Consider the following 11009-nt stretch of genomic DNA (forward strand, 5'->3'; position numbering starts at 1 on the left):
TCTCCTTATCAATAACCTTACTGTAGAATCCTGTACTGGTGTCTGTCTCCTTATCAATAACCTTACTGTAGAATCATGTACTAGTGTCTGTTTCCTTATCAATAACCTTACTGTAGAATCATGTACTAGTGTCTGTCTCCTTATCAATAACCTTACTGTAGAATCATGTACTAGTGTCTATCTCCTTATCAATAACCTTACTGTAGAATCCTGTACTGGTGTCTGTCTCCTTATCAATAACCTTACTGTAGAATCATGTACTAGTGTCTGTCTGTTTCCTTATCAATAACCTTACCGTAGAATCATGTACTAGTGTCTGTCTGTCTCCTTATCAATAACCTTACTGTAGAATCATGTACTGGTGTCTCTCTCCTTATCAATAACCTTACTGTAGAATCATGTACTAGTGTCTGTCTCCTTATCAATAACCTTACTGTAGAATCATGTACTAGTGTCTGTCTCCTTATCAATAACCTTACTGTAGAATCATGTACTAGTGTCTGACTCCTTATCAATAACCTTACTGTAGAATCATGTACTAGTGTCTGTCTGTCTCCTTATCAATAACCTTACTGTAGAATCATGTACTAGTGTCTGTCTGTCTCCTTATCAATATCCTTACTGTCTACCTCCTTATCAATAACCTTACTGTAGAATCATGTACTAGTGTCTGTCTCCTTATCAATAACCTTACTGTAGAATCATGTACTAGTGTCTGTCTGTTTCCTTATCAATAACCTTACTGTAGAATCATGTACTAGTGTCTGTCTGTTTCCTTATCAATAACCTTACTGTAGAATCATGTACTAGTGTCTGTCTGTCTCCTTATCAATAACCTTACTGTAGAATCATGTACTAGTGTCTGTCTCCTTATCAATAACCTTACTGTAGAATCATGTACTAGGGTCTGTCTGACTCCTTATCAATAACCTTACTGTAGAATCATGTACTAGTGTCTGTCTGTCTCCTTATCAATATCCTTACTGTCTACCTCCTTATCAATAACCTTACTGTAGAATCATGTACTAGTGTCTGTCTCCTTATCAATAACCTTACTGTAGAATCATGGACTAGTGTCTGTCTCCTTATCAATAACCTTACTGTAGAATCCTGTACTGGTGTCTGTCTCCTTATCAATAACCTTACTGTAGAATCATGTACTAGTGTCTGTCTCCTTATCAATAACCTTACTGTAGAATCATGTACTAGTGTCTGTCTCCTTATCAATAACCTTACTGTAGAATCATGTACTAGTGTCTGTCTGTCTCCTTATTAATAACCTTACTGTAGAATCCTGTACTGGTGTCTGTCTCCTTATCAATAACCTTACTGTAGAATCATGTACTAGTGTCTGTCTCCTTATCAATAACCTTACTGTAGAATCATGTACTAGTGTCTGTCTGTCTCCTTATCAATATCCTTACTGTCTACCTCCTTATCAATAACCTTACAGTAGAATCATGTACTAGTGTCTGTCTCCTTATCAATAACCTTACTGTAGAATCATGTACTAGTGTCTGTCTGTTTCCTTATCAATAACCTTACTGTAGAATCATGTACTAGTGTCTGTCTGTTTCCTTATCAATAACCTTACTGTAGAATCATGTACTAGTGTCTGTCTCCTTATCAATAACCTTACTGTAGAATCATGTACTAGTGTCTGTCTCCTTATCAATAACCTTACTGTAGAATCATGTACTAGTGTCTGTCTCCTTATCAATAACCTTACTGTAGAATCATGTACTAGTGTCTGTCTGTCTCCTTATCAATAACCTTACTGTAGAATCATGTACTAGTGTCTATCTCCTTATCAATAACCTTACTGTAGAATCATGTACTAGTGTCTGTCTCCTTATCAATAACCTTACTGTAGAATCATGTACTAGTGTCTGTCTCCTTATCAATAACCTTACTGTAGAATCATGTACTAGTGTCTGACTCCTTATCAATAACCTTACTGTAGAATCATGTACTAGTGTCTGTCTGTTTCCTTATCAATAACCTTACTGTAGAATCATGTACTAGTGTCTGTCTGTTTCCTTATCAATAACCTTACTGTAGAATCATGTACTAGTGTCTGTCTGTCTCCTTATCAATATCCTTACTGTCTACCTCCTTATCAATAACCTTACTGTAGAATCATGTACTAGTGTCTGTCTCCTTATCAATAACCTTACTGTAGAATCATGTACTAGTGTCTGTCTGTTTCCTTATCAATAACCTTACTGTAGAATCATGTACTAGTGTCTGTCTGTTTCCTTATCAATAACCTTACTGTAGAATCATGTACTAGTGTCTATCTCCTTATCAATAACCTTACTGTAGAATCATGTACTAGTGTCTGTCTCCTTATCAATAACCTTACTGTAGAATCATGTACTAGTGTCTGTCTCCTTATCAATAACCTTACTGTAGAATCATGTACTAGGGTCTGTCTGACTCCTTATCAATAACCTTACTGTAGAATCATGTACTAGTGTCTGTCTGTCTCCTTATCAATATCCTTACTGTCTACCTCCTTATCAATAACCTTACTGTAGAATCATGTACTAGTGTCTGTCTCCTTATCAATAACCTTACTGTAGAATCATGTACTAGTGTCTGTCTGTTTCCTTATCAATAACCTTACTGTAGAATCATGTACTAGTGTCTGTCTGTTTCCTTATCAATAACCTTACTGTAGAATCATGTACTAGTGTCTATCTCCTTATCAATAACCTTACTGTAGAATCATGTACTAGTGTCTGTCTCCTTATCAATAACCTTACTGTAGAATCATGTACTAGTGTCTGTCTCCTTATCAATAACCTTACTGTAGAATCATGTACTAGGGTCTGTCTGACTCCTTATCAATAACCTTACTGTAGAATCATGTACTAGTGTCTGTCTGTCTCCTTATCAATATCCTTACTGTCTACCTCCTTATCAATAACCTTACTGTAGAATCATGTACTAGTGTCTGTCTCCTTATCAATAACCTTACTGTAGAATCATGGACTAGTGTCTGTCTCCTTATCAATAACCTTACTGTAGAATCCTGTACTGGTGTCTGTCTCCTTATCAATAACCTTACTGTAGAATCATGTACTAGTGTCTGTCTCCTTATCAATAACCTTACTGTAGAATCATGTACTAGTGTCTGTCTCCTTATCAATAACCTTCCTGTAGAATCATGTACTGGTGTCTGTCTCCTTATCAATAACCTTACTGTAGAATCATGTACTACTGTCTGTCTCCTTATCAATAACCTTACTGTAGAATCATGTACTAGTGTCTGTCTCCTTATCAATAACCTTACTGTAGAATCATGTACTAGTGTCTGACTCCTTATCAATAACCTTACTGTAGAATCATGTACTAGTGTCTGTCTGTTTCCTTATCAATAACCTTACTGTAGAATCATGTACTAGTGTCTGTCTGTCTCCTTATCAATATCCTTACTGTCTACCTCCTTATCAATAACCTTACTGTAGAATCATGTACTAGTGTCTGTCTCCTTATCAATAACCTTACTGTAGAATCATGTACTAGTGTCTATCTCCTTATCAATAACCTTACTGTAGAATCATGTACTAGTGTCTGTTTCCTTATCAATAACCTTACTGTAGAATCATGTACTAGTGTCTATCTCCTTATCAATAACCTTACTGTAGAATCATGTACTAGTGTCTGTCTCCTTATCAATAACCTTACTGTAGAATCATGTACTAGTGTCTGTCTCCTTATCAATAACCTTACTGTAGAATCATGTACTAGGGTCTGTCTGACTCCTTATCAATAACCTTACTGTAGAATCATGTACTAGTGTCTGTCTGTCTCCTTATCAATATCCTTACTGTCTACCTCCTTATCAATAACCTTACTGTAGAATCATGTACTAGTGTCTGTCTCCTTATCAATAACCTTACTGTAGAATCCTGTACTGGTGTCTGTCTCCTTATCAATAACCTTACTGTAGAATCCTGTACTGGTGTCTGTCTCCTTATCAATAACCTTACTGTAGAATCCTGTACTGGTGTCTGTCTCCTTATCAATAACCTTACTGTAGAATCCTGTACTGGTGTCTGTCTCCTTATCAATAACCTTACTGTAGAATCCTGTACTGGTGTCTGTCTCCTTATCAATAACCTTACTGTAGAATCATGTACTAGTGTCTGTTTCCTTATCAATAACCTTACTGTAGAATCATGTACTAGTGTCTGTCTCCTTATCAATAACCTTACTGTAGAATCATGTACTAGTGTCTATCTCCTTATCAATAACCTTACTGTAGAATCCTGTACTGGTGTCTGTCTCCTTATCAATAACCTTACTGTAGAATCATGTACTAGTGTCTGTCTGTTTCCTTATCAATAACCTTACCGTAGAATCATGTACTAGTGTCTGTCTGTCTCCTTATCAATAACCTTACTGTAGAATCATGTACTGGTGTCTCTCTCCTTATCAATAACCTTACTGTAGAATCATGTACTAGTGTCTGTCTCCTTATCAATAACCTTACTGTAGAATCATGTACTAGTGTCTGTCTCCTTATCAATAACCTTACTGTAGAATCATGTACTAGTGTCTGACTCCTTATCAATAACCTTACTGTAGAATCATGTACTAGTGTCTGTCTGTCTCCTTATCAATAACCTTACTGTAGAATCATGTACTAGTGTCTGTCTGTCTCCTTATCAATATCCTTACTGTCTACCTCCTTATCAATAACCTTACTGTAGAATCATGTACTAGTGTCTGTCTCCTTATCAATAACCTTACTGTAGAATCATGTACTAGTGTCTGTCTGTTTCCTTATCAATAACCTTACTGTAGAATCATGTACTAGTGTCTGTCTGTTTCCTTATCAATAACCTTACTGTAGAATCATGTACTAGTGTCTGTCTGTCTCCTTATCAATAACCTTACTGTAGAATCATGTACTAGTGTCTGTCTCCTTATCAATAACCTTACTGTAGAATCATGTACTAGGGTCTGTCTGACTCCTTATCAATAACCTTACTGTAGAATCATGTACTAGTGTCTGTCTGTCTCCTTATCAATATCCTTACTGTCTACCTCCTTATCAATAACCTTACTGTAGAATCATGTACTAGTGTCTGTCTCCTTATCAATAACCTTACTGTAGAATCATGGACTAGTGTCTGTCTCCTTATCAATAACCTTACTGTAGAATCCTGTACTGGTGTCTGTCTCCTTATCAATAACCTTACTGTAGAATCATGTACTAGTGTCTGTCTCCTTATCAATAACCTTACTGTAGAATCATGTACTAGTGTCTGTCTCCTTATCAATAACCTTACTGTAGAATCATGTACTAGTGTCTGTCTGTCTCCTTATTAATAACCTTACTGTAGAATCCTGTACTGGTGTCTGTCTCCTTATCAATAACCTTACTGTAGAATCATGTACTAGTGTCTGTCTCCTTATCAATAACCTTACTGTAGAATCATGTACTAGTGTCTGTCTGTCTCCTTATCAATATCCTTACTGTCTACCTCCTTATCAATAACCTTACAGTAGAATCATGTACTAGTGTCTGTCTCCTTATCAATAACCTTACTGTAGAATCATGTACTAGTGTCTGTCTGTTTCCTTATCAATAACCTTACTGTAGAATCATGTACTAGTGTCTGTCTGTTTCCTTATCAATAACCTTACTGTAGAATCATGTACTAGTGTCTGTCTCCTTATCAATAACCTTACTGTAGAATCATGTACTAGTGTCTGTCTCCTTATCAATAACCTTACTGTAGAATCATGTACTAGTGTCTGTCTCCTTATCAATAACCTTACTGTAGAATCATGTACTAGTGTCTGTCTGTCTCCTTATCAATAACCTTACTGTAGAATCATGTACTAGTGTCTATCTCCTTATCAATAACCTTACTGTAGAATCATGTACTAGTGTCTATTTCCTTATCAATAACCTTACTGTAGAATCATGTACTAGTGTCTATCTCCTTATCAATAACCTTACCATCTGTTTGAAGAAGGACACCACCACGTATGGGTCTATGAGGGCAGTGTTGTCCCCTATGAAGGCCTTGGTGACGTTAGCCATGATGGAGGAGTTGTTACGAGGTAGACCCTCCGCTCTGTACACCTTTACATAGAACCTGGCCCAGGGACGCTCTGAGGGGAACCCCTCGGGAACCAACAGGTTCCTGGGTCAAAGGGGTGAAAACATTTTTGAGAGAGAATGACATCTGAATGGACCAGCCTCCTGGACTAACCTCCTGGATTTGCATCCTGGACTAGCCTCCTGGACTAGCCTCGTGGACTAGCCTCCTGGACGAGCCTCCTGAACTAGCGTCATGAACCAAACTCCTGGACTAGCCTCCTGGACTAGCCTCCTGGACTAGCCTCCTGGACTAGCCTCCTGGACTAGCCTCCTGGACGAACCTCCTGGACGAACCTCCTGAACTAACCCCCAGGACAAGCCTCCTGAACTAGCGTCATGAACCAAACTCCTGGACTAGCCTCCTGGACTAGCCTCCTGGACAAGTCTCCTGGACTAACCTCCTGAACTAACCCCCAGGACGAGCCTCCTAAACTAGCCTCCTGAACCAAACTCCTGGACTAACCTCCTGAACTAGCCTCCTGGACCAACCTCCTGGACCAGCCTCCTGGACCAGCCTCCTGGACCAGCCTCCTGGACCAGCCTCCTGGACTAACCTCCTGGACTAACCTCCTGGACTAGCCTCCTGGACTAGCCTCCTGGACTAGCCTCCTGGATTAATCGCCTGAACTAGCCTCCTGGACTAACCTCCTGGACTAGCCTCCTGAACTAGCCTCCTGAACTAGCCTCCTGGACTAGCCTCCTGGACTAGCCTCCTGAACCAGCCTCCTGAACTAGCCTCCTGGACTAGCCTCCTGGACTAGCCTCCTGGACTAGCCTCCTGGACTAGCCTCCTGGACTAACCTCCTGGACTAGCCTCCTGGACTAACCTCCTGGACTAGCCTCCTGGACTAACTTCCTGGACTAACCTCCTGGACTAACCTCCTGGACTAACCTCCTGAACTAACTTCCAGATCTGTTTGTGCTGTCTTTTTAACTTCATCGCTGTGCTTGAAATTATTTTAATTGATTTGGGTAAAAACATATACAGAAAAATGTCCATTGTATTCCCAGAGGATAGCTGAGGACTGCAGGGTTTGATGAAAACCATATACAGTGCCTTGGGAAAGTATTCAGACCCCTTGACTTTTTCCACAGTTTGTTACGTTACAGCCTTATTCTAAAATGTATTATACTGTTTTTTTACCTGATCAATCTACACACAATACCCTATAATGGTAAAGCAAAAACAGGTTTTTAGAAATGTTTGCTAATTTATGAGAAATTAAAAACTGAAATATCACATTTACATAACTATTCAGACACTTTACTCAGTACTTTGTTGAAGCACTTTTGGCAGCGATTACAGACTCGAATATTCTTGGGTAGCTTGGCACACCTGTATTCGCGGAGTTTCTCGAATTCTTCTCTGCAGATCCTCTCATGTTCTGTCAGGTTGGATGGGGAGCATCGCTGCACAGCTATTTTCAGGTCTCTCCAAAGATGTTCGATCGGGTTCAAGTCTGCTCTGACTGGGCCACTCAAGGACATTCAGAGACTTGTCCTGAAGCAACTCCTGCTTTGTCTTGGTTGTGTGCTTAGGGTCGTTATCCTGTTGGAAGGTGAACCTTCGCCCCAGTCAGGTCCTAAGCGCTCTGGAGCAGGTTTTCATCAAGGATTTCTCTGTACTTTGCTCTCTTCATCCCTGCCTTGAACCTGACTAGTCTCCCAGCCCCTGCCGCTGAAAAACATCCCCACAGCATGATGCTGCCACCATCATGCTTCACTGTAGGGTTTGTGCCAGGTTTCCTCCAGAAGTGACACTTGGCATTCAGGCCAAAGAGTTCAATCTTTCATCAGACCAGAGATGTTTCTCATGGTCTGAGAGTCTCTAGGTAACTTTTGGCAAACTCCAAGTGGGCTGTCATGTGCCTTTTACTGAGGAGTGGCCACTCTACCATAAAGGCCTGATTGGTGGAGTGCTGCAGAGATGGTTGTCCTTTTGGAATGTTCTCCCATCTCCACAGAGGAACTTTGGAGCTCTGTCAGAGTGACCATCAGGTTCTTGGTCACCTCCCTGACCAAGGCCCTTTTCCCCCGATTGCTCACTTTGGCCGGGCGGCCAGCTCTAGGAAGAGTCTTGGTGGTTCCAAACATCTTCCATTTAAGAATGGCGGAGGCCGCTGTGTTCTTGGGGATCTTCAATGCTGCAGACATTTTTGGTACCCTTCCCCAGATCTGTGCCTCAACACAATCTTGTCTCTGAGCTCTACAGACAATTCCTTCGACCTCATGTCTTGGTTTTTGCTCTGACATACACTGTCAACTGTGGGACCTTATATAGACAGGTGTGTGCTTTTCCAAATCATGTCCAATCAATTGAATTTACCACAGGTGGACTCCAATCTCGTTGTAGAAACATCTCTAGGATGATCAATGGAAACAGGATGCACCTGAGCTCAATTTCGAGTGTCATAGCCAATGGGGCTGAATACTTATGTAAATAGGTTTTAATTTTTTTTGTTGCAAATTTATCAAAAATAAAAAACAAAATAACGATTTTTTTTGTTGATACATTTGCACACAAAAAATTATGTTTTTGCTTCATCATTATGGGGTATTGTGTGTAGATTGCTGAGGATTTGTTATTTATTTAATCCATTTAAGAATAATTCTGTAACGTAACAAAATGTGGAAAAAGTCAAGAGGTCTGAAAACTTTACAGTTGTACATCAACAAAGAGCTTAGTCAACATACCAGATAAACCTCCTTCCTACATGATAACAGGCTTCTGGTGAAACGCTGTGTTTATTTTGTCCTTTTACGTTGTATTTGTCGATGATAAGGATTACTCATAATTTAATCTCACAAAGCCAGACGAGAGTCTCTGAATAATGATATTATGCTATGTTGCTATATTGCCGGCGTGTGAGATTTCTCATAGACCCACTATTTAAACACACCTGTCTGCATGCTACTACTTAAACACACCTGTCTGCATGCTACTCCTTAAACACACCTGTCTGCATGCAGGTCAAACAAGAGTGTGTCTTTCTTGTCTGTTACTCAGCATCGCTGTTCTTCTGAGAGAGGTGTGTGTGTGTGTGTCTTACTTGTCTATCTGCTCCTCAGCATCGCTGGTCTTCTGAGAGGGCTGTATGGCGTCTCCCTTCCCCAGCACGCTGATGTCGCACTTCAGGTAACCTTTGACCCCGGTCCTGATGTCTGCCGGGTCCGTCAGCACCGCCCACTTATTGGTGAACTGGTGACCTAAGACGGGGACGTTCATAACACGTTCAAGTTAATTTGCTGTAACGAATCAATTGGGACATCTTACTCACCAGAACTCACAATTGAAAAACAGCAAGAAAGTTAGCATTAGCATTCAGTTAGCTTTTCAGCAAACCAGTCAGTTGTGAAGGAGCACCGGGCTGAAGCGTGGGGGTGGGGGGAAATGGGAGCATGTGGGGACATAGAGGGGGGGATGTCGTTCTCTTACCAGGTTGTCTATAGACCGTTCCCACATCCATCTTGAAGGAGCCCACACAGAAACCTTTCATGATCTTGGTATGCATCACCTGGAGAAGAGACAGACAAACGAAATATTGAAGAGGGTTTTTTTCTGGGTGTGGGGGGGGGGGGGGGGGGGGGGTTTGGTTATATGACTCTTGAAAATATGGTCAAATATCTTTATAAATGAGCAATGTATTTACTTACTGATAGTTTGATGACTCTGTCAAAAAATCTCTCTTGATGGCCGTAATAATCAAACACAAAGTACTGTTTCAAAAAAGAAAGATTAGATGGATTGTTACAGATCTTTGAGCAACAAGGAAAGACAATGATTATTAGTATTATTCCAATACCAACATCCGGTAAAACTTAATTTTAAGGGTCCTTGTTACAGTGTAATTCCATATGTAATTCCATTGTAACAGGTATTGTAATAATTCATAGTTACATTGTAATAACAACATGTAATTGGTGGTAAATGCAGTCTGTAATTACAGGGGTGCAATAACAAATGTTTACTACCATGCTTGTTACAAATGTTAAAGTTTCCGATAGCATCCCATTTTTGTAAACCTTCACTAGCTAGCTAGCTAAAGCTGGCAAATATGCTACGGTCGCTACACGCTAGCTAACAAGCTAGCTAGCTAACGTTAGCTAAACTTGATGGTGATGATCTTCCCTGAACCTTGTTCTCACGGGATGCGTTATTAACCAAGGGTTAACACACACTCAACATGTTAACGTTAACACACTATGAGTAGCGTTAGTTCCTTTTCAATGTAGCTAAACACAGATAACTTATTAGTATTAGCAAGCAGTATTATTGCTAACTAGATAACACAACAGCTGGTAGCTAGCAAGGCCTAGCTAGCTATATGCCTTAAACTAGTTGTCATGGCGATGATAACTAGGGGTAAAGTAGTAGAGAGTGTCAATCCTAAATAGTCATCCATTCTTTTTCTCTACCACAGATTCCCAACAAGATCTCAGACTCCAGGATGGGAAAATGTTAATTAACAAGAAAGAAGAAACAGACGAAGACAGAGTCAGAGTTGTCGTTTTTCTATTGTTACTTGTAATGTTAAAAACGGGAATAGAAAAGACAATCCGAACTTTTTAGGCTACTCCTACTATAGGCTACAGATACGAGTCGCCATTAGAATTGTGATTTTTAAGTTATTGAGTAAGCCTATAGCTTTGTTTAATCTAATTCATTAAATCATTAATCTAACAATAAAAATCCTTATTATTTTGTCAGAAATGTAAGGTATTTTTTACATGTTGCAATAAAGTTGACAAAAGTAGAAGCTCATCTTTTGTTTTGTAGGTATCTTCACTTGGTAACGTGTACTAAGTCATTATATAGAATCAATTTAACCCTTTTTAGTACATTTTTTAGGTGCAAGTGCTAGCAAAAACATTGAGTGCAGATTTT

General features: G+C 39.7%; 1 protein-coding gene across 1 annotated transcript in view; it reads right to left on the reverse strand.

Annotated features, from left to right (window-relative positions):
• fer1l6 (fer-1 like family member 6) overlaps positions 1-10433 on the reverse strand; it is a 103995-nt gene extending 93562 nt beyond the window's left edge. The window contains exons 1-5 of the mRNA XM_055871901.1: positions 10097-10433; positions 9779-9841; positions 9561-9639; positions 9175-9331; positions 5981-6167 (exon numbers count right to left, since the gene is read on the reverse strand). Coding sequence (XP_055727876.1) covers positions 5981-6167; positions 9175-9331; positions 9561-9639; positions 9779-9841; positions 10097-10132 — 522 coding nt within the window. The 5' untranslated portion in view covers positions 10133-10433. The remainder of the gene's footprint in view (positions 1-5980; positions 6168-9174; positions 9332-9560; positions 9640-9778; positions 9842-10096) is intronic.
• Positions 10434-11009: the final 576 nt, after the last annotated feature.

The sequence above is a fragment of the Salvelinus fontinalis genome, chromosome 19 (assembly GCF_029448725.1).
Source record: "Salvelinus fontinalis isolate EN_2023a chromosome 19, ASM2944872v1, whole genome shotgun sequence".
Taxonomy (NCBI): Eukaryota; Metazoa; Chordata; class Actinopteri; order Salmoniformes; family Salmonidae; genus Salvelinus; species Salvelinus fontinalis.